The following is a 23,885-nucleotide window of genomic DNA, read 5'->3' as shown; positions in this document are numbered from 1 at the left end:
TTTTCTTGGGATGTCCATTATGCCTGAAGACTTGGGAACATACCTCGTGTTGAAATAAATCTCTTATTGCAGTAGAATGCAACATTAGCATGACAAAGGACTCCCCTGACGTTTTGGGGGGCACCCCCTTGTGGGGCTAAGTGTCAGTGTGCTACTGTTAGGGGTAGTTTGGTGGGAAACATGGAACTATCTTAATTGTGAAAACATCCGCCCACGTTTTACTGTTTTTCTCACTGACTCCGCTTGACAGATGAAACTCGAGCCTGCTCCCTTCCGTGATGCCACACCTCCTGCTGCTTTTCCTGCCATTCTGGCCATTCCTCAGCATGTTTCTCTTTGTCACCTGGCCTTAGGTGTTTTTAGTCTTGAAGGTAATTGTCCAGGACCCTCTTTTGACTCTGCCCCTTCTCCTTGGTCACCCTCAGGGACTTAACTAGTTTAACAGTATGTGATGCCGATTCTCAGCTGTATATGTACATATATATCAGCTCTCTCCCTCCTGCGTGCTGGCCGCCTTCCTTGGATGTCCCATGGGTCCCTCAGATTCCACGTGTCATTCCACGAGGAGTCATTGTTCTCTCTCCAGCCCTCAACTCTTTGTTCTCCTGTTGGCCAATCCAGAAATCTCCAAGTTTTCCAGGACTCTTCCTGCTTGCAGACCCATTGTTCACTCAGCCTCTGGGTCTTCTCACCCTGGGTTTGCTTCTAAATCATCTCCTGAGTTACCGCTCCTCTCATCCCCGCCGGGCCTCTATTCATGCCTTCATAATCTTCAGCCTGGACTACTGTCCTCCTGCCTGTCATCTTGCCCACTGCCCAAGATGTCATCTTCCCCACATCGTTGCCAGAATGTAGTCATGTTGCTCCTGCATGTAAGCTCCTTGAACTACTCTTACGGGGCCACCATTTCTCTCATGTCGCATCCAAAGCCCTAGGGACCACCTTCCTGCCACCGCAGGACTCTTTCCCAGCAGCCATATCAAGCTATTCCTTGAACGTGTGGCGTTGTTTCATGTCTCTATCTTACTCTGCCTTCTGCCTAGAATATCCACTCCCTAACCCCACCCCTACCCCTGGCCTGCAGAGTCCTAGCTCCCTTCTAAGGCCCCATAGTCACCACTTCCTGTGACTGACACTTTAACCTACCAGTAAGATGAGGCATTTCTTCTGGGTTAGCCTGCCAGGGTCCAGGCTTTAGAGGCACCGTCTGGGTTCATTCATACCTTGGCTTCTCATTTATTGACACTATGACACTGGGTAAGTTACTTAACTGTGCTGTGCCTCGGTTTCCTCATTTCTAAATGGAAATAATAATCTCCACGTCATCGATTATTGATACAAATATTGAACAGAATACTGCTTGGATGAGTGTTAGCTTTTGCTGTTCTCGTCATCATGTTGCACTGTGTTCATGTGGTTACATGGCTTTCTCCCCACAGGCTGGGGTGACTTTGTCAGGGAACCCCTCATACTCATCTGTGTCATCCCAGCACCTGGCACTGCCTCCGGCACGTAATCCACAGCCAGAAAACGGGTGGGTGGGGAATGTGTGAGTGAGGGGGTTAATGAATGAGTCTCTGGGGCACATCACATACTCTGGTGGCTACAGTGCTTATTGTACATTCATACGTCTGGTTTGGAGAAATATCTGTTTAAATCCTTTGCCCATTTTAAAATGGGATTTTTTAATTTTATTTTTTTTGAGATGTTAGAGTTCTTTATATATTCTGGATACTAGCTCCTTACAAGATGTATGATTTGCAAGTATTTTCTCCCATTCTGTGGTCTTTTTCACTTGATAGTGCTGTTTTAAGCACAAAAGTTTTACATTTTGAGGCCCAGTTTATCTTTTTTCTTCTATCCCCTATGCTTTAGGTGTCATATCCGAGAAAGCCTTGCCTAGTCCAAGGTCATGAAGATTTACCCTTAGGCTTTCTTCTTCTAATAATTTTACAGTTTTACCTCTTGCACTTAGGTCTTCAATCCAATTTTGAGTTGGTTTTGCATATAATATGAAGTAGGGGCCCAACTTTATTCTTTTGGATGTGGATATCCACTTATCCCCACACTATTTTCTGAAAAGACGATTCTCCTCTCATCCCCCCCTTCTCTCTCCCCCCCCCCCCCGCCAAATTGTCTTGATACTCTTTTCTAAATCAGTTGGTCACAAATATTGTGAGGGTTTATTCCCCGACTTTCAGTTCCATTCCATTGGTCTGAATGTTTGTCCTTATGGCAGTATCACAGTTTTGTTTCCTGTAGCTTCATAGAAAGTTTTGAAATCAGGAAGTATGAGTGCTCCAGCTTTTCATTTTCAAGATTGTTTTGGCTGTTCCAGGTCCCTTGCATTTCCTTGTGAATTTTAGGATCAGTTTGTCACTTTCTGCAAAAAATCCAGCTGGGATTTTGACTGCATTGAATCTACAGATCACTTTGGGGAGTACTGCCATCTTAACAGTGTTGTCTTTCAATCCGTGAATATGGACGTCTCTTCAGTATTTCGGGTTAAGCCAAGTAATTTTAATCCCAGGACTTTAGAGATGAGGAATTAAAGAGGATCTACCCATGAACATTCTGGAGAATCGGATCTGATAGGAGGCTCTCAGTTAATATTTGTGGAATGAATCAAAGAACTACTTTGATAGTATTCCTTTTAAGGATGATGCTTATGAGTTATTGATAGAAAAAAGGTGTTGGAATACTATGATTTGTGTGTGGGGTGTGTGGACTCTATTGTCCTAACCAGAAGACAATGAGGATATGGAACCTGGGCTGAAATAATGAACGAGTGGCTTTGGGGTTTGCCCGTGGAAGTGTGGGTCCCACCACTGCCTTTTGCGGAGAAGAACATTTCATGCTGAAATTAACAAAGAGGCACCTTCTGGGTTACTTGAACAAACAGAAGCAAGGGCAGGATATAGTGGAATTTCGTACTGGTTTATGAACCTTTAGATGTCACCCAAAAGATACGAGGACAGAAGCTTCAGGCCAAAATGAGAGGCTTGTTCACCTCCCTTAATAGAGACCCTCTGATGTCTTATCTTGCTTGTCGATCCTCAGTGGCCTTTATTAGGGTGCTACGTTTCAGATGTCACCCAACTGCCTCCTGACAAGCCCGCTGGTGCGCACGCCCTGCAGAGGCTGGCCCGTGAGGCTGCAGGCAGCATCAGCTTTTCCAGCCTGATTTGGTAGCCGGCTAGAAAGGGCCTGAGTCAAGGTCCTTAGGAACAGTGGTTCCTTACACCTCGTCTTTCGAGGTGTTGCCTGTTATTTGCTCTGTCATTTTCCAAGATGTCTTAGCTGCCATTGAAATCCAGGCAGATTTGTTTTTTGCATAGGTTGGAAAAGTGCTTCTTCAGATAGCAGTGTGTTTTGGAAAGCATGGGAAAGTGGGCTTGGCACAGTCACGTACAAGCTTTGTGACTCTGGCTGGATCTGCCCAACTCTTTTACTTCCAAGAGACACTGCCCTTGTGGGCAGAGGCCTGGCTCAGTGGCTATTTATACCTGCTGTTCCCAAGTGGGAGGGAAGAGCCACGTTTGGACTCCTGGAGGTTTTTTTTTCCTTTTTCCTTTCTTTTTCAGTCCTTCACCTAGGAAACTTAGACCTTAGAATCTCCTCTGGGGTCAGGGCTCTGGTTTTGTCGTTGGAGGCTGGCCCGTGTGCTGCCCTCTCTGTACCTGATTCGGGGCGCTGAGTCGCCTACCTCATTGCCCACACTGGTGATTTGAAGAGTGAATTGGTAACAGGAGGTGCGGTCTGTATCAGAAAGTCTTCCGGGCTGTGAGGAGAGGAAGAGAGGGAGGAACCTTCCTGGGTTCCCTCTTTCTGGAAGTACACATACGTGCCTCTCTGCACCTCATGTATGCGCCCGTCAAGGGCGTTGGAGCAGCCGCTGTGAACGTCTTCCAGGGGTGTGTGGTTGGTTCCACTGGACTCTGGGCTCTCACCCTACCTTGCCGATGGGTCATGTAGTTTGTGGTGTTCAGAGCATGGCTCGGGGAGGGGTGTGTGCGTGTCCTCTCCTGGCTCTGTGACCTTGAATAAGTCACTCAACCTCTAGCTCCAGTTTCCTCATCTGAAAAATGGCATCTCATGGGGTTATTGGGAAAATTAAGTAATATATGTAAACTGATCAGCATATAATAGCGGGCACTCGGCAAATATCCACCTTCGCTATTGACACCATCCTTGTCATTGCTTAGTTTTCAGGTCACGGTCCCTTACGTGCCATTCTCAAATCCAAAGGCTCTGAAAACTGGCCTCTTTTTTTTCCTGCTCCTCTGGCAGCAGGACCTGACCTGAGTTGACGTGTGCTGTGTAGGTAAATTTATCTCTCTGAAGGTGGTATCGCCGCAGAATGGGAGACTTGGGGCGCCCCCGGCCTCCCTGTGGTGCAGTATAGGGACCCGTGTGAGGAGGCCTGTGACACCCTTCGCTACGTGGTGGAGCAGCCCATTACTGAAGCAGCTGGTTGGTGTGTAGGCCTGCCTTTGGCTGCCCCGGGGCTGGTGGGCATGGCACGGCGGGAGGTGAGGACATGGGGGCCAGTGGAGCCGGGTCTTTACTCTTCCTCTGCGGAGTCGGAGCAAGTTGAGCTGGATGAAAATCAGAGCAGCAGAGGTGGGCGCCTCCTGCCGTCAGAGGCCTTGCCGTCTCCTTGAATGCTGTAGGCTGCTGGGAAAATAAACCTGGGGGAAGGATCCACTCAGGTGTCAACACCCAAAGGTGCGTGTGGGACAGTGCATGTGAGACTTGGAGCTCTCCGCAGGGGCCAGCGGCAGATCGATGATGGTGAGGCTCTATGCACGGAGCAAGGTGGGCTGACTGGTTTTCTTCCTGATGTGGTTGTACGTTTCTAGATAGCACCTGTGGTGTTGGGGGAGTTGCAGTGTGTGTTGTGGGGCGCGAAAGGTCTCTGGAAGGAGGTACACTGTAACCATCCTGCTGTCCCCGGGAGCTAACAAGAAGATGCGATTTTGTTTAAGGATCCAAGTATGACAAGCAATTTAAATGGAAAGGCTGGGTTGGACTGAGCTTGTTGAGAAGGGGCTTTGCGCAGTACATGCCGTTTAGATCAGAAGTTTTGGGGTGCGTAGTGTGTCTCCCTTACGGGGATGAACCATTTCTCAGCATACTTGTGCTACTCAGGTGCTTCAGACAAGACGTACTCTATCATCCTGGTCCTCCCTACTTCAGTCCTCGGGGGACAGGATACCTCTGCAGACAGGAGCTGCAGCACAGAAGCAGGTGTGCAGGGCGCTGAGGCCAGTGGCCCGGATGTAAGGAGCTCAGAGCAGGCCCTGCAGCTGGCTAGTTCCTGTGTAGCATTTACTCTACCTGTCGCTGTTTCCTTCTGAGTCACCGCGTAAGATGGATTTGGAGCCCATTTAGAGAAGGTCTCAGAAGTCAAGGTTCCTTAGGGTTACTGTCTCATTCTCCTGGGCTTTGTTTGGTTTCTTGAGCATGTCTTAATGTGCCCGTCATCTTATCGAGGGACAGTGGTGACAAGACACCCTTGATAACTGCCTTCTTAAGCTTCCTGTCTCAAAGGGAAGGCCTGCAGAAGAACAGACAATTATGAGAAGTGCTGTGAGGGGGCCTGGCAGTGCCGGGTGGTCAGGGAGGGCTGCCCGTAGAAAGCAGTGTGCACACTGGGTCCTGCAGGGTGAGGAGGTGTTAGCCCACTGGGCAGGGTGGGTATTCCTGGCAGAGGGGACAGGGCCTGGCCTGACTTGGGGCCGCGAAAGTGACTTGAGCCAGGGCATGCTGCCCTCAGAAACCAGGGTGCCCTCTGCCTTCGTTTCCTGGGGCTGCCATGATGAAGCACCACAAACAGGGTGGCTTAAAGCAGCAGAAACTTCATTCTCTCACAGGTCTGGAGACTAGACATCTGAGGTCAAGGCCGACAGGGCCATGCTCCCTCGGAGGCCCCAGGGGAGGCTGCTTGCTTCTTCCAGCTTCTGGACTTCCCTGAAGTCCTGGGCATTTCTTGGCTTGCCGGCATCACTCCGGTCACGGGGCCGTCTTCTGCCTGTGTCTTCACATATGATTCTTCTGCCTGTGTCCAAATTCCCCCCTTTCCTAAGGACACTGGCCATGCTGGATTAGGGCCCCCTAATGACTTGGCTTTACTTTGGTTGCCTCTGGCAAGAAGGTCACATTCTGAGGTCCTGGGGTTACCCCTTGGGGGGACACCATCCGCTGGGGGTCTGACCAGCCCTGCAGCCTGGAATTTCACCAGTCCTGTGTGTTCTCCCGCAGAACCGGGCGGTAGGGCGGCCCAAGGGGAAGCTGGGCCCGGCCTCCGCGGTGAAGTTGGCCGCCAACCGGACCACGGCGGGAGCTCGCCGGCGCCGGACGCGATGCCGCAAGTGCGAGGCCTGCCTGCGGACCGAGTGCGGAGAGTGCCACTTCTGCAAGGACATGAAGAAGTTCGGAGGCCCTGGGCGGATGAAGCAGAGCTGTATCATGCGGCAGTGCATCGCGGTGAGTGGGCGGAGGGTGCCCCCGCAGCCCTTTTCCTCCAGGACCCTGGCCCCCCTCTACTTGTTGGTCTCTCCAGTCCCTCTGCTTAAGGAGAGTGTTTCACCAGCAGAAACTCCTGAGAGATGCTCCCTCGGGAAGAGGAGTGCTGTTTTCAGATTCCATACGGACTCGGGGCGGGCCTGCCACGTGCTCAGGCTCCGTTTCCTTCATCGTCTGGTGATCTTACAACTCCTTCCTTCCCTAGATGACTGGGGGCTTTGAAGTGTCTGCCACTGCAGATGTCAGGGCAGCCTGTCCTGTCTGTGACCCTGTTGCCAACATTTATGGTCCAGTTCAAGACGGTTCTAGGCCCTCCCTCCCGCCCTTCCTTCCTGTCTTGTCTTCAAAGTCAGAGGTCTGGGTGGGAGGTCAGTGCCCCTCCTGGAGGGGCTGCCCTGGATCAGGGGGACTGATTTATGGTGCCCAGGACTTGGGCGCTGGAGAGCCTGGCCAGTCCCCTGACGCCTCTCCCCGCCACTCGTGCTGCCCCAGGACGGGCAGTGGGTGCAGACGCTGACAGCTTGGCATGCCCGGGGTCTGCGCAGACACCCCCACACACACTGTGCTTTCCTTGGGGCACTGCTTTCAGGGCTCCCTGCTCCTCCGTGTGGGGGGAATGGTGTCCGTGCTCCCATGTGAAAACAGGCTCGTTTGCAGGCCAACCTGGTGGGAGCTTTTCTCCCTGTCCGGTGCCCCTGCAGGCACAGGGCCACCTTCCCCTTCTCCCTCCACACACATTGCCTGTGGTTTTTGGGTGTGGGTGGGTAGTAAAAAAAATACTTAACGTAAAATTTACCATCTTAACCATTTTTAAATTACAGTACAGTCATATTACCTATATGCCCATTGTTATGAAAACTGATCTCTAGAACATTTTCATCTTGCCAAATGGAAACTGGGTCCATGGAACGGCTCCGCCTCTTTCCTCTTTCCTCCTCCCCCTCCCCCAGCCCTTTCTACTTTCTGTTTCTTTTCTGTTTCTCAGTGGGACTACTTTAAACACCTGGTGTAAGTGGAATCAAACAGGATTTCTCCTTCTGTGACTGGCTTATTTCACGCAGCATAATGTCTTCAAGGTTCATCCACTTTGTAGTGTGTGACAGGATTTCCTTCTTTTTAAAGGCTGAATAGTATTCCTTTGTATATTTGTACTGTGTTTTCTTCACCCATTCATCTGTTGGTGGGCATTTTGGTGGCTTCCACGGACTCTGGGCTGCTGTGACTAGAGCTGCAGTGCACATGGGTGTGCCAACATCTCTTTGAGGTCCTGTTTTGAATTCTTTTGTATATATAGCCAGAAGTGGGATTACTGGGTCATTTGATAATTCTATTTTTAATTGTTAAAAATTAAACACTGTTTTCCAGAGAGGCTGTTCCATTTTACTTTCCCACCAGCAGTGTACAAGGGTTCCCATTTGTCTGCATTTCTTGTTTATCACCACAGTTTCTTGTTATTTTCTGGAGTTTTGATAACGGCCATCTGTATGGGTGCGAGGTGATATCCCCTAGCTTTGATTTGCATTTCCCTGATGATGGGTGGTGTTGAGCGTTTTTTCCTGTTTGTTGGCCATCTTGTGTAGCTTCTTTGGAGAAATGCCTGTGGAAGTTCTTTGCCCATTTTTTAAAATTGAATCCTTTGTATTTTTATTGTTGTAGGAGTTCTTCATATAATCTGGACATTAGCCCCTTGTCAGATACATGGTTTGTAAATATTTCCTCCTACTCCATAGGCTGCCTTTTCACTTTGTTGGTTGTTTCCTTTGCTGTGCAGAAGTTTTTAAGTTTCACTGCTTGTGTTTTTGTTACCTGTACTGTACCCAGGTCATTTGAATGGATTTCAGAGAATTTGAGCTCTCCCTTGAAATTAAATACAGATTTTTATCTGTGTGCCTGTGTGTGTGTGTGCATTTTTCTGGAGCAAGGGTCCATGTGACTCGTTGCCTCGTCGGGATTTATGTGAGGTCATCTGTAGGGACTGTTGGTTTTGAACAGTGTCACCTAAAACTTGGCATGTTGGCAGTGACCCAGGACTCTCTCTTCGTTAGTGCTGTTGTCTGCCACCCCCTCCCTGCACGCAGTATCCGGGTCGTTACAGGAAACCTGTCTGCTGTCACCTAGTCTTTGCAGCTCTGACGCTAGGCCGCTGCCTGGCAGTCAGTGCTGGTTGAAGGAAACCTCACTTTGGTGTCTTTCCTCCACCCTGATGTGGCTTCTGGAACTGATAGCAGCTGCTGACTTGGCCTGACCCTCGGACCTTCTTACTCTTCTTCTAGCCTCTCCACTTTGTTGGGATACTTCCTGCCACGTTTTACCCATCTCTGCAGGCTCACTTCTCTTCCCTTTCCAGGCCCTTCTCTCTTGATGTGCCAGTGCCTGCCTCTCTCTCCGTACGCACCTTCCCTTTGCCCCTCCCGTCTCCACGAGGCTTCCTCCGCAGACGTTATCCCTTCCCACTGTCCAGCACCTGGGTCTCCCCTCGTGCATCTCTGCAGCAGCTTCACTTCTGATTCTACTTCTCCTCACCTTCTTCAGTCAGCCTCCTACCCCGGCGGAGACCAGTGCTCCCAGGGCCAGTCCAGCTGCGCTCCCCTCTTCTGCCGCCTGCGGGAGCCCAGATCCCCTGGCCTGTGAGTCCCTCCAGCAGCCAGCCTCTGCTGCTTCTCATTAACACTTGCTCACGACTTCTCCCTGTTTTCCTAGGATGTCAGGGCGGTCTGTCTTCCTCGTCCCGTACACCTTGAGGAAGCAGCCCTCTCTCTTGTCACTGTTCCCCTCTCGGCTACTTGCTTTAGGCTTTAGCAGATGTTTGTTAAGTATTTGTTGAAGGAACAGTTACTCTTTGACCTTCAGTGTTCTGTTTCTTTGAATTCAAATGTTTGATCCATTTTGTGGGCTTCTTCACTGGGATACGGTGGAATGTAATATCCCAGTTTATTTGAAGCTCCTCTCACTCAGATGAGTAAAAATTGCCTGTGTGTTTCCTCTGGATCCTGGGTCCTGTATCCGGTGCTGGGAGACAGGTGTGTATGGGGCAGAGAGGAAGCGTAGGGTTTTACGGCCTAGTACACCAGTTCTCAAACTTTGTGGTTTCAGGACCCCTGTACCCTCTTAAAAATCATGAAGACCCCAAAGACCTTTTGCTTATATGAGTTATTAATATTACTGTATTCAAAATTAATACGGGGAAATACAGAAAATGTTTTCCATTTGTTTAAAAATACTCACTACATGTTAACATTCCTATGAGAAATAACTACCTCTTCCAAAACAAAAGTTAGGGAGAATGGCATTGTTTACTCAGGTATTCTCGTAAATCTCTTTTATGTCTGGTTCATTGTAAAAGACCTGGCTTTTCATATTTCTTTTTATAATTCTTCTGTTGCAATATGTTGTTTTGGAGGAACTACCGTGGTTCCCTGAAAATAAGACCTAGCTGGACAATCAGCTCTAATGTGTCTTTTGGAGAAAAAATTAGTATAAGACCCGGTCTTATGTAATATATAATACATAATACTAGGTATCATATCATATCATATCATATCATATGACTGGGTCTTATATAACGTAAGACTGGGTATAATATATAATATCATATTGTATAATACTGGGTCTTATGTTAATTTTTGCTCCAAAAGACGCATTAGAGCTGATTGTCCAGTTAGGTCTTATTTTCGGGTAAACAGGATATATGAGTGAAATCTGGCCTCACTCAGGTAGTTAGAAAGGGAGGAGTATTTTACTAGCCCTTCCATGTAATTGTGGATATTCTTTTCTGGTACTCCCCCAGAAAGAAAACGATGGCAATTTCTTAAAGGTTAGTTGTAATGTGGAATCTGAAACTGTATCAACAAATTTTTCATACTGTTACATTAAAGTTCATTAGTCTTTGTTGCCCATTGAATAGCTCATTTGCTCAAACACAATGTTGTAACGTCATGCATCGGCCATTTGGAAACTACTGGCTCACCGGAGTTAGTACAGATTTTCTAAATACCTGGTGCATAGCATTGTACAATGTAAACCAAAACCAAACCACATTTCTTATCACCACCCGCCTTGTCAGAAAAGTCTTTAAGTATAGGGAAGCTGTCCAGGCGGCGGTGGCTAACGTGTTTTCTAAAATTCTAAGTTTTGTTTGAAAATTAGAATTTTATCGTTTGCAACACATGCTGTAAGCTATTTTTCTAGAAGTGATAGGCTTACTTGTTTTGTCTTTGAGAAAATATGCCAATACCCATGTTTTGTTTTGTGTTTTTAAATCAGTGCTTCTTCTAAGTAAAATGATGTTCTGTGGAGAAAGTGGCCAGGTCATCCCCCCAACTTGGCCACGCGGGTGCTTTTCCTTCAGATAGCCATCGTCCTTTGGTATGCTACAGAAGTGCTCGGTGCACACTTCCTCTTTTGTCACGCAGCATATTGAAAGGATCAAAGGTCAAAGTTTGAATGAAATGAATAATTTTGACTGCTTCATCAGAGACGCTCTTCAGTGAAACTGGTGATCTTTTTCATGAGTATGTGGCCAGGAGTTGCCCAGTGACTGCCATCATGCTTGGGAGCCCTGCCCCAACTAGTGCCACCAGCTAGCCATGCAAATGTCAGCACAGTGAGAAGGACAAGTGTCGTCTTAGTATTATTCTGAACGGAGTCTTCACCTCCCCGGCCTCCCTGTATAGGTCATGGGGACCTCTGAGTCCATGAGCTATGCTTTGATACCCGCTGGTGAGATGCAGCCTCAGCCTCCACAGATCTGGGCTCGGCTTATACCCCAGCCTCAAATGTGAGGCTGTCTCTACTTCCACATTTCAGATTACCGCACCCCCACCCCTTACCCCTGGCCCTGGCCCTCCTTGCTGTGTTTTTCTCCATTTCCCTTGTCACCATGTGATATACTGTGTCATTCCCCATTTTGTCCCTCCTCCACTAAGATGTAAGCTCAAGATGACAGAGGTGTTTCTCTCTCTCATTCATTGCTATATTCCCAGCACTTAGAGCAGTACCTGGCACACAGAGGTAGCAGGTGCCTGACGAGTGAGTGAGTGAGTGGATGGATGGATGGATGGCAGTGCCAGGCCAGTTCTCTGCTGTCTCCTGGCAGGCCCGAGAGCCACTTATGGCACTTGACCCATTGCCCACTGGGGTCTGGCCCCTGCTGACTTTTCTGCTCTCCCCGGCTCTCCAGCCAGTGCTGCCCCACACCGCTGTGTGCCTAGTGTGCGGCGAGGCGGGGAAAGAGGACACAGTAGAAGAGGAAGAAGGCAAGTTTAACCTCATGCTCATGGAGTGCTCCATCTGCAATGAAATCATCCACCCCGGATGCCTTAAGGTGAGCGGTCCCCGGGGATCTGCCTATGCTGCTCCACACCTCCACCCAGCGCCTCTGGGAGGGCCGCCGCTGGGCCCGGGGCAGGGGAGGTGCTTGGAATCTTTCCCTGGAAGACCCCCAAGTCTGGGGAATTCTGTGTGTCATGTGATGAGCTGAGGGTGAGAAGGGTCTGGATAGTTCAGACCTTTCGCTCGTGTCTTTGAGGGAATGGCCACCTCCATACCTCAGAGCCACTGAGAGTTCCCAGAGGCTGGCACCTGGGCCAGCAGGACAGACTGGGCGGTTAGGCTGCTTAGAGGACCCAGGCTCGGGGCTTCTGAGAGAACAGGGCTGGCCAGGTGAGGGCTGGTCCAGTAACAACGAAGGGTTGTGCTCCTGTTCCTGTGCGCCAGGAACCTGCCCTTGGTGTGTTCAGGGCCAGCCGGCCTTTTCCTGGGGACCGCCATGCTGGACCTGCCTGTCTTGGGGAGCAGGTTCTTCCTTTGAAAGGAAGAGACCGCTCTGGGTTGGCACTAGCTTCTGTCCCAAGAGAATGTCATCATACCTGTACCTTCCTGTCGGCGGAGGTGGCAGCCCGTGTGTGTCTGTGTTGTAGAGATCAGGTTAGGCCTGCCCCAGTGGTACCTCAGCTGTGAAGTGGTCCCTTTCCCTCTGTGGTGGCAGTGGGGGTTTGTTTTGACACCCCCACACACACACCCCGCCCACCCTGAAGGGGGCTCTGATGTCCCCCAGCTTTGGAAGTCACACCTTCATGTCTTCCTCACCTGCTTGCTTCTCTCTCTCCCAGATCAGAAGCGCCACTGGGGCCAGAACAGCACCCAGTACGGGGTGCGAAATGACTGAACAATTTGTTGGGTCCTTCTGGACCCCAGGCCCCGAGCTAATTGCTCTACTGGTTATCTCATCGCGTTCTCACAGGGCCCCGGTGAGATAGGGACTCTCCAGATCCAGGATGAGGGCACTGGCCCAAGGGGTGGAGTGACTGGCGCAGGGTCACTGAGCTAGTGAGAGGCAGAATCCAGGTTTGAGCCTGAATCCTGAGCCACCTGGTTACACTCTTGTCTCCTTTTGGCCAAAGGTGGGATGGCAGTGGCATTTGGGAGTGGGGTGTTGATGTTCCTGCCCCCTCCCCTCCCTGTTTGCTGACTGGCCTTGTCGCTTGCAGATTAAGGAGTCAGAGGGCGTGGTCAATGATGAGCTTCCCAACTGCTGGGAGTGTCCCAAGTGTAACCACGCTGGCAAGACCGGGAAAGTGAGTGTCGGTGTCCCAGTCCAGGGGCCAGCCCCGGAGGGACAGACCTTGGCTTTCCCAGACGCAGCCTGCCCCGCATCATTTGCCTGATGCCGGTAGGGTGCACGCGGGCTCGGGGAGGGTGCAGCTCGTCCAAAGATATACAGTTCGTTTGTTCCTTCTCTCTTTTTGGCCTACAAGCAAAAGCGTGGCCCTGGCTTTAAGTACGCCTCCAACCTACCCGGCTCCCTGCTCAAGGAGCAGAAGATGAACCGGGACAACAAGGAAGGGCAGGAGCCTGCCAAGCGGCGGAGTGAGTGTGAGGAGGCTCCCCGGCGCAGGTCGGACGAGCACCCCAAGAAGGTGCCCTCTGACGGTATCCTGCGCCGAAAGTCGGACGATGTGCACCTGAGGAGGAAGCGGAAATACGAGAAGCCCCAAGAGCCAAGTGGACGCAAGCGAGTACGGACTGGGAGGGGCGAGGCGCGGGGTGGCCTGGCCGGCCGGTCTGGTCCGGGGTGCAGGGCTGAGGGGGCGGGGAGGGGCCGTGGGGAGAACTCGGGACCCTGGCCTCTGGCTGCTCTGAGCGTCACCTAAGCCCTGAGAGCCCGGCCCCAGAGGAGGGGAAGCCAGCGAGTCACTCCTCTTCACACCCCTTTAGGCCTCGACGCTTCAAACGTCCCCCGGTTCCTCCTCTCACCTCTCGCCGAGGCCCCCTCTAGGCAGCAGCCTCAGCCCTTGGTGGAGATCCAGCCTCACTTACTTCCAGCAGCAGGTGCTCCCACGTCGCCCCGCCCTCCCGAGGCCTTGGGGACTTGGGAGCCTGGGCCTTCCGCACCCCCGCCCCACTGGTCCTCCAGCCCAATGCCGCAGCCGCTCCCAGGTGCCCGTGCCCCGGAGCTTCCCAGGCCTCAGCCCAGGTCTCTGGCTCGTGGTTCTGGCGTGAGGCCTGGGAAGCTGAAGCTGCGCGGGGAAGCCCTGCAGCTCGGGGAACCTCGGAGGATCCCGGTGGCCCAGCTCCGCCCACCGGCCCTTTCAGCATCAGCCACGAGGTGGCGCCTGGTCGTCGTCTCCCAGCTTTAGCCATTAAGGCTCGCCTGGGAATCTGCAGACTCTGCCCCCAGGACTGGCTCCCAGGGCCAAGTCCCAACCTGAACAGGCCACTGCATATCTGGGTCTGGTCAAGGGTGGGAGGTCAATTGGGTGGGAACAATTCGACCGCACTCCTCCACTTCCAGATTCTTAAAACCAGCGGGCAGGGCCCAACAGTCTATCAGAGTGGAGGAGATGGGATTTGTGGGGAAGGCGCCCCTCTAGCCCCTGCTCTAGAGACTGGGCTGGTGGTGAGGTTGGGTGTGGAGGGAACCACATCCCACGAGCCCGGGGAGCAAGCTCTGCATCCTTTCTTTCCTGTGGCAGCTAAAACCTGGCAAAGAAGATAAGCTTTTCAGGAAGAAGGTACCATCTGCCCCTCCCTTCACCCTAGGCCTGGTGCAGTGGGTCCCGGGAGAAGGGTTAGGGGGGGCTGGGTGGGCACAGCCCTAAGCCGGGGCTTACCTGCCCTCGCTCCGCCTCCCTCAGCGACGGTCCTGGAAGAACGCCGAGGACCGGATGGCTCTAGCCAACAAGCCGCTTCCGCGCTTCAAGCAGGAGCCGGAGGATGATCTGCCCGAGGCGCCCCCCAAGACCAGGGAGAGCGACCACTCCCGCTCTAGCTCCCCCACAGCCGGGCCCAGCACCGAGGGGGCCGAGGGCCCCGAGGAGAAGAAGAAGAAGGTGAAGATGCGCCGGAAACGGCGACTCCCCAACAAGGAGCTGAGCAAGGAGCTGAGCAAGGAGCTCAACCAGGAGATCCAGAAAACCGAGAGCAGCCTGGCCAACGAAAACCACCAGCCCATCAAGTCGGAGCCTGAGAGTGAGAACGAGGAGCCCAAGCGGCCCCTGGGCGTCTGCGAACGCCCCCACCGCTTCAGCAAGGGGCTCAACGGCCCCTCTCGGGAGCTGCGGCACCAGCTGGGGCCCGGCCTGCGCAGCCCGCCCCGTGTCATCTCCCGGCCCCCTCCCTCTGTGTCCCCACCCAAGTGCATCCAGATGGAGCGGCACGTGATCCGGCCGCCGCCCATCAGCCCCCCGCCCGACTCGCTGCCCCTGGATGATGGGGCGGCCCATGTCATGCACAGGGAGGTGTGGATGGCCGTCTTCAGCTACCTCAGCCACCGAGACCTGTGTGTGTGCATGCGGGTCTGCAGGACCTGGAACCGCTGGTGAGCGGCCGCGGGCCCTGTCAGCTTCTCGGCTGACGCTTAGGCTACACTAGGGATGGTGCAAGTGTGACATGTGTCCCACCTGAGTCACTCGTCACACTCTCTCCTTCTAAGGCCAGTCGACCTTAATTATCCTCCTCAAAGAGTTCCAGGCAGTTACGTCATTCCGGTCAGTCTGGTCTTGTCAGAAGAGGTGAACCCTATTTGCGTCCCTGATTTTGCTTCTTGGGAGATGAACTGAAGACCAGCTGGAGTCGTGTCCTTAAAGTGTCAGCCCAGGTTCACAGCAAGGGAGCCAGTTAGTGACCTTAGTGGCAGCTTTGATACTTCCTAGCTTTGTGGCCGAGTCATTTACCTTGATCTGTGAATGGGTCTGATGCCTGCCCTGCAGGCTGTTCAGAGCAATGGTGTGGAGAGGGCATAGTAAAGCCCCCAGTAAGGGCTTGATGGAGAGCAGGTGCCACTGCCTCCCATGGGCTCCCTGTGGCAGTGTTGCCCAGGTGTGGGCAGACGGGAGCTAAACAGAGAAGGTGCCAGAGAGTGGAGTAAGGAGCCACCTCCCGAGCTCGGTAGGCGGGGAGTTAGCACAGCCATGCAGGGGCTCCCCTCGTGAGCCTCCATCCTGACGGTGCCCTCTGTGCTGGCCTGGCCTCCAGGTGCTGTGATAAGCGGTTGTGGACCCGCATCGACCTGAACCACTGCAAGTCCATCACGCCCCTCATGCTGAGCGGCATCATCCGGCGCCAGCCCGTCTCGCTGGACCTCAGCTGGACCAATATCTCCAAGAAACAGCTGAGCTGGCTCATCAACCGGTTGCCTGGTGAGCACTGGGCTAGGGACCCCACATGTGCAGGAGTGGGGTCTGGGGTGTGTCGCCTGACCTGCCACCCCCTTCTCTGCCCTCTAGGGCTCCGAGACTTGGTGCTGTCGGGCTGTTCGTGGATCGCGGTCTCAGCCCTCTGTAGCTCCAGTTGTCCGTTGCTCCGGACCCTCGATGTCCAGTGGGTAGAAGGGCTAAAGGATGCCCAGATGCGGGATCTCCTGTCCCCACCCACGGATAACAGGCCAGGTGAGTGGCCAAGGGGGTCACATGGAGGGATAACTGAGCTGGATTTCACCACAGACCCTCCCTGGCAGGCGTGCGCATCCTCAAGCCTCCTCTGGCCTCAGCGCTTCTCTAGAGGACACAGACATGAGTCCCAGCTGCCACGTTCTCAGCCCCGGGTGCTGGGGTGGCTCGTGCACACCTCGGGCCTCCACATACATCTGACTGCCTCGGCTTCCGGTCCCTGAGGGCGTCGGGGTCAGTGTGGTTGGACAGGGTCTCACAGAGGGTCTTGGGGGTTATTGCTCCCTGCCAGCAGCTCATGTGAGGAAAGCGGGACCCAGAGCTGCTGTGCTGATGCGGCGCTATTGGCCCAGGACTGCTGGGTGGAAATGTGGGCTCTGTGTTTCCAGGTCGCCTGATTTTTCAAGAATCTAGAAGTGTAAAATTCAATGTGGAATCTTCTGACTTTTAATTGTTGGAACGACTTCTGATTTTTTTTGGGAAACGGCAAAATGAAACCCAAGTGTTAACACTTGGCTGGTAGGCCTTTCAAGTCTTGTCAGGCTGATGTGTTGCCTGCTCCCTGCCCCCCAGGTCAGATGGACAATCGGAGCAAGCTCCGGAACATCGTGGAGCTGCGTCTCGCCGGCCTGGACATCACGGACGCCTCCCTGAGGCTCATCATTCGCCATATGCCCCTGCTCTCTAAGCTCCACCTTAGTTACTGTAACCATGTTACTGACCAGTCCATCAACCTGCTCACTGCTGTGGGCACCACCACCCGAGACTCCTTAACTGAAATCAACCTGTCAGGTCAGTCGGGGGCACCCCCTGGGATGGGCAGGGAATTCCACATTTGTGCGCCTGCTGTCACAGTGGCGCAAGGTCAGGTGCTAGGACGTACCAGTGATCGAATCAGACACACAGCCTAACGTAGAGGGGAAACATATTAAACAAAGAAGTTTTTGCCGGATTTGTAATAATTGCTACCAAGAAAGTAGTGCTGGTAGCAGTGAGCGCGCATGTAGCTGTGGTTTCTGACCCGAAACACATTGCCATGGAAGCTTCTGTCAGTGCTGCGGGCGGGCTGGCACCTGGCAGCAGGGCATGGCAGAGCGGTGGGCAGTGAGGCCAGGCCAGGCCGAGCAGGTTCAGCAGGTGGAGTGAGCGGCTTGGTTCCTGTATGACTCCCGACCCTGCTGTCAAAGGGCCGGTGTCTGGGAAGCAGAAAACCCCACAGCTGGTGCCCTTAGGCTTCTATATCTGTCGCACATGCTGTGGAATCTGCTTGTTAGTGGGGCAGGAGTCGGTTCTTAAGGACCTGGGACGTGAGGGACAGTGAGGGGGACAGAGGCAACACTGTCCGTTCTCAGCCCAGCTAACCAAGTATTGGTCTGAAAGCATAGGGATGGCTGGATTGGGTCTGTAAGATTTAGATGAGATCAAAAACAAAAAAAGAAGAAATGAAACTTGCAGAAGTTTACCAAGCAATAATTTAATTGTCTCATTTAAATTACATTTGACACAATCCAGTCTTGTGTTTTGCTTCATCAGGACTCACGTGCTGTTTAGTTGTTTGCCTCTTTGCATCCTACGTTCATGCCTGACAAACACCTGCCTGTTGACAGTGCCACTTTCGAGCGGGAGCGGGGAAGTTTGGACGGCACGAGATAATGCTGTCCCTACGTGCCTAGGAAAACATTTCTCCTCAGAGTTTTGGTGGCAGGGTTGTCCCTCCCCCTGGAGGCAGAGGACAGAGAGCCATATTACAGTGAGGTTTCCCAGGATCCCGTTTCGGCTCGTGGTCTTGGATTGATGCTGGAGCTAGCTGCCTGCGCGACGTCGTGTTCTAAGCGCTTGGTAGCCAGTGAGCGCTTTTTATTTACTCCACTTGAGTGCCTGTGTATGCGGAGCAGAGATCCCAGGACGAACCCCCTCCCTGCAGCGTGGCCCGTGATGCGTGGCTGTGTAAATCCTCTTTTGCATTTTGTTTTCCACCGCAGTCCATTCAGGTCACCTTTTCATCTCAGGACTTACAGATCTCTGCATTCTTGTTGAGTTGTGAAGGCAAATCTCTTTATCTAGTGTCTTCCAGATTCATTTGTTTTTCAGATGTGTTCCCTTCCCATCAGTATTAGGTGAGTTAATGATAAAATAAATCTGCGCCACAAAATGGACGGCATGTGACACATTTCAGGGTCCTTGAACTTGGTTGGAGGGTCTGGCCTGGTGACAAAGTGAAGTTACAGTTGTCTAGCTTATGTTATTCGGGCTGAATTTCCTTAGAAATATTGATTGGACGCTCAAGGCAGCCAGCCCTTTGCCTTTCCCTCCCCACCCTGACCTCATCCGGAGGGAACTACCATCAACTCAAGTGCTTTCTGTATTTACCTCTATATTTCCAAATAGCAAACCTGCATTGCTACTTCTTGATTTTTTTTTTTTCCATTCAGACATTCAGTGTTTTGTATAACACACGGATTACTACTCTTAATGTCCCTTACTCCCTCCAGCTTTCCAATTTGTGGTTAAGTCACTATTATTTATAGTCACCTAAGTATTGTCCACTGTTGGGCCAATTGTGTATTAAGAGTATGTTTTCCTTTCTTGCTGTTTTTTCCCCTGAAGTTAATAATTGGCTCATTTTTGTTTGCTGAGTTTCTAAGCAGACTCTACAACAGACATGAGTACTAGTCTTGCCCCACTCACCGGGGCCCTGACAGTTTTATAGGAGACCATTCTCCTGGGCTTCTTTTCCTCCCCTTTTTCCCTTCTGGACTCCTGCCCCCTTTGAACAGCTGCTTCTGCCTGCTGCACAGCTGCCATCCCAGGGCTTCCCTTGGTCAGTCTGGTGCAGGGGACCCCTTTTCCTTGATATCCCATATTTGCCCAGAGTCGAAGTCCAAAACCATTTGATTGTTCATCCTTCAGTGAATCTCTTTTGGAAGTTTGTAGGAAGGACCCTTTATGTTTCTTGTTTTCTGCAGTTCTCGATGAGGAGCTTTGTTTTCAGTCTGTTTTAATCTACCACACTGAATACTCATGAACCCTTTCAGTCCTTCAGTTCTGGGAAATTTCCTTGAATTATTTAATTTCCTTCCCTTCAGTTTTCTCTTTCTTTACTAGTCCTATGATATCTTTTTTCCCCTCCCATCTTCTACCTTTGTGTCTTTTTACTCTATTTTCTGGGAGTTTTCCTTCATTTTATCACACAGTTCATAGAGTGAGGTTTTCATGTCTTCTGTCGTTAGGTTGAACCATAGGAAGCTGCTGTTTATATAGGTCAAAACAGTCAAATGTTGGCAGTTTCATGGTTCAACCTACATTTTTAATTTTACCGCTCTGTTTTGTCCTCTGAACTTTCGTAGAGTGGCCTGTTTTTTTGAATCCAGGTATTGTCCATCCTGAGGATAGTGATAGTTTCATTTTCTTCCTGCACAGATGGTTTCCTTCAGGTACAGTCAGTGGCCCTCCTAGATTTAGTGTCGATGCATGGTTGTCCACTCTACCGTAATTGGAGGTGGAGCTGGTCTGCGATGGACAGTTGTTCAGTGGTCAGCATGCATCGTTTCTGTGGGGAAATTCATACGTGAGGTCTTTCATTCTTTCCTCTTCAGCTGCTCAGGCTTGTCAGGACTGAGGTCCCCCCCACCTGGAGGGTGCAGGCTGGGTTGCCAGTGTTCTGGGGCTTGGCAGGGGATCTAGTCAGCAGGTACGTTTCCCCATAGCCTCCTGATTTTGAGTGGGTGCCCCTACCGTCCACGGTTCCTGGTTACGTCCAGTCCAGAGACTTTCTCTTACCCTTCAGAGACTAAAACTCCACTCTGCTGCTGGGAAAGGGAGTCTCCGCATCTGTTGCTCCTTATACACAGATTTTCACCCAGTCCTTCTGTGTCTAACCCCTGCACAGACGGTTTTCTTCAGCCCCACTTCCAGTGTACCTGTTGCTGCAGAACCTGAATCTTTGAGGTGTTTTGTAGAATAAATCTGTTTCTCTTCTTTCCCTTCAGCCAGTTTAAGGTTAAGTTTGCTGAAGTCTACTGAATTGTTACCTCTTCTCTAGCTTTCAAAATTAAAAAAATTATTGTGGTAAAATACACATAAAATTTACCATTTTAACCATTTTTAAGTGTACAGTTAATTAGCATATTAAGTACACTCACAGCAGGTACCACCATCCATCTTGAGAACTTTTTCTTCACCCCATCAGAAATGCTGCACCCACTATATAGTAACTCCCCGTTCCCCCTTCTCCCTGTCTCTGGCACCCACTATTCTACTTTGTTTCTGTGAATCTGATCCCTACGTACCTCATCTTAGTGGAATCACACAGTAGTTGTTTTTTTGTTTTTGTGACTGGCTTATTTTACTTAGCACGGTGTTCTCAAGGTTCAACCATGGTGTAGCCTGTGTCAGAATGTCCTTCCTTTTTAAAGCTGAATAGTATTCTATGTATAGATCACATTTTGTTTATCCAGTCTTACATCAATCGACACTTGGTTTGCTTCCATCTTTTGGCTGTTGGGAATAATTCCGCTATGAGCATGGGTGTACAAATACCTGTTTGAGTCCCCACTTTCAGTTCTTTTGGGTATACAGGCATATTTTGTTTTATGGTGTTTCACAGATAGTGCATTTTTTTTTTTTTTTTTACAAATTGAAGGTAACTCTCCACCAGCAAAAAGATTACGAATCGCTGAAGGTCAGATAACAGTTAGCATTTTTAGCAATAATTTTAAATTATGTTCATTGTTTTAGACATAATGCTATTGCACACTTAGTAGACTACAGCATAATGTAAACATAACTTTTATATATGCAGTAGAAACCAAAACATTTGTGTAACTCGCTTTATTGCGGTGCTTCAGGACCATACCCACAATATCTGAGGTCTGCCTGTACACCCAGAAATGGACTAGCTGGATCATATGTTCTGTGTTTAATATTTTTAAGGATTATTGTTTTCCACAGCAGCTGCAGCCATTTTACATTCCACTGTTAGTGCACAAGGATTCCAATTTCTCCATCTTTACTTTCTCTGTATCTTTATTATTACTTATTTTTTTAAAAATAGCCATTTTAATGGGTACGAAAGATCTCAGTGTAGTTTTAACTTGCATTTCCCTCATAATTAGTGGTGTTGCATATCTTTTAATTTACTTATTTGCCATTTGTATATCATCTTTGAAGAAATGTCTATTCACATCTGTTGCTCATTTTTTAATCAGGTTTTTTGTTGTTGAGTTGTAAAACTTGTATATGTATTCTTGATATTAATCCTTTGTCAGATACATGAATTTGCAAATTCCTCCCATTCTGTGTTGTCTTTTCACTCTCTTGGTAGTGTCCTTTGCACAGGTTTTTTAATTTTGATGAAGTTCAATCTGTTTTTCGTTGCTTGCCTGTGCTTTGGGTGTCATGTTTAAGAAATGATTGGCAAATTCAAGGTCATGAAGATTTTCCCATTTTCTTCTAAAGAGTTTCTAGTTTTAGCTCCGATACTAAAAGTCTTTGGATTATTTCAATTTTTGTATATGGTGTGAGGTCGGGGTTCAACTTTGTTCTTTTGCATGTGGATATCCAGTTTTCCCAGCACCATTTGTTGAAAAGTCTGTCTTTTCCCCCATTAAATTTTTTGGCCCCTGTCAAAAATTATTTGACCGTTTGAGGGTTTATTTTGCTATTCCATTGGTCTGTATATTTGTAAACATACTGCAGCTTTGTAGTAAAGTTGTGAAATCAGGAAGTCCTCCAATTTTTTTTTTTTTTGCTTTTTCAAGATTGTTTTGGCAATTCAGGGCCCCTTAAAATTCTACATAAATTTTATGATGGATTTTTCTATTTCTGCAAAAATACTGTTGGTATTTTATAGCAATTTCATTGAATCTATAGATTGCTATGGGTAGTATTGACACTTGAACAAAATTAAGTCTTCCAATCCATCAATATGGGATGTCTTACCATTTATTTACATCTTCTTTAATTTCTTTCAGCAGTGTTTTTAAATTTTCAGTGTATAAGTCTTTCACTTTCTTTGTTAAATTTAATCCTAAGTATTATTTTTGATGCTATTGTAAATGGAATTGTTACAGTTTTCTTTCAGAGTGTTCATCTGTTAGTCTATTGAAATGCAACCACTTTTTGTGTTTATTTTGTATCCTGCAACTTTGCTAAATTCGTTTAGAACTAGTAGTGTGTAATTTTACAGTTTTCACATATAAAATCATGTCATCTGCAAGCAGAGATAATTCTTCTTTTCCTAAGTATCACTTTATAAAATTTAATGCATTGATCTGTCTAGACTATATTTTGTAGGAGTTCATCTTTATAGGTCACATTGTTTGATATAGACCCTTTTTTTGTTTAGTGATTTGAACATTGCAAACATTGTGACACTTTACCCATAAACACCTAGATACTTCAGCATGCACTAAGTGTGACATTTTCCCCACATAACTACAATAATAGCAGTGTCACACCAAAGGAAAAGATTAAAGAGTTAAGACAACCAAATGTAATCTCTTATTCTAGAACCGTCCGTGTAGTCTTCTCCCGGCCCCCAACATTGACCTTTGAACTGACCTAGCATGGTTTTCTTATAGAATGTCCCACATTTGAGTTTGCTGTCTTCATGGTATCCTTTAGCTTGTACTCAAATCTCCTGTATTTCCTTAAATTGCCCGTTAGTTCCAGAGGCTTGTTTAGATTCTGGTTAGACACTTTTGGCAAGAAAACCACATAGGTGATGGTTACATACTTTGTCCACAGCGGGAGCGCTGTGACATGACATAACTGTGCTCATCTTTAGGGTGTTCTCAGCAGTGGCAGTGCTCAGTGTAGCCGCACACTCTGAATGGGCCTCCATACCGCACGGGCGCTCCCCTCCGCTGGCAGCCGTTTCTGGGTCCCTTAGGGACCCGCTGTAGGTCACGCAGGTCCTGAGTCTCCAGCTTCTCCCCCTCCCCCATCTCAACCCCTCCACCTGCCTTTATGAAATCGGGTTGTTTACCTTGTCTGAAATGTGCATCCAAGAAAGTGTGTGTGTGCAAAGATTTTGTGCTGACCTGAGATTGTCTGAAAGGGGCTACTTGTATAAAGGCGGTCAGTTCTTTGGTGACTCATGTGGTGCTATGATTTTACTTCCTTATGCCACCTCTTAACCTGCAGGGACTTTGATAAGACAGAGGGAGCACCAGCCTCGTATGCATTACTGCAGTTTGCCCTTACTGTTTTTATTCCTACTCAATTTAGTAGAAAAATGAACATGTGGATACGACTGATGACAAGCAAAGGTCTCGAGGTTAATACCATTGAGATGAACCATTCATCCTGCCCAGAGTGGGGACACTGAGCCTCAGTGAGATGCTAACTGGCATTGAAGCCAGTTGACTGTGGATTCAGTTCTAAAAAAGAGTATGACGGAATCAAAGTACAAATAGAAATCCACGGTTGTAGGGTGCATGACAAAGGATTCTGACTTCTGGTTTTGCT

The 23,885-nt window shown here is 49.6% G+C and overlaps 1 protein-coding gene across 14 annotated transcripts in view; it reads left to right on the top strand.

Moving 5' to 3' along the window:
• Positions 1-23,885, top strand: part of KDM2B (lysine demethylase 2B) — a 131,561-nt gene that overhangs the window by 105,783 nt on the left and 1,893 nt on the right. For 10 of the 14 annotated variants that reach the window (XM_074321539.1, XM_074321537.1, XM_074321543.1 and 7 more), the window contains 10 exons: positions 6,265-6,489; positions 11,708-11,851; positions 13,017-13,104; positions 13,276-13,544; positions 13,744-13,857; positions 14,502-14,540; positions 14,664-15,346; positions 16,003-16,166; positions 16,254-16,415; positions 16,989-17,207. In XM_074321539.1, coding sequence (XP_074177640.1) covers positions 6,265-6,489; positions 11,708-11,851; positions 13,017-13,104; positions 13,276-13,544; positions 13,744-13,857; positions 14,502-14,540; positions 14,664-15,346; positions 16,003-16,166; positions 16,254-16,415; positions 16,989-17,207 — 2,107 coding nt within the window. The remainder of the gene's footprint in view (positions 1-6,264; positions 6,490-11,707; positions 11,852-13,016; positions 13,105-13,275; positions 13,545-13,743; positions 13,858-14,501; positions 14,541-14,663; positions 15,347-16,002; positions 16,167-16,253; positions 16,416-16,988; positions 17,208-23,885) is intronic. The other 4 variants (XM_074321536.1, XM_074321542.1, XM_074321548.1 and 1 more) reach the window with 1 other exon arrangement.

Source organism: Rhinolophus sinicus, linkage group LG16, assembly GCF_036562045.2.
Source record: "Rhinolophus sinicus isolate RSC01 linkage group LG16, ASM3656204v1, whole genome shotgun sequence".
Classification (NCBI taxonomy): domain Eukaryota; kingdom Metazoa; phylum Chordata; class Mammalia; order Chiroptera; family Rhinolophidae; genus Rhinolophus; species Rhinolophus sinicus.
This window is presented reverse-complemented; position numbering and strand designations above follow the sequence as displayed.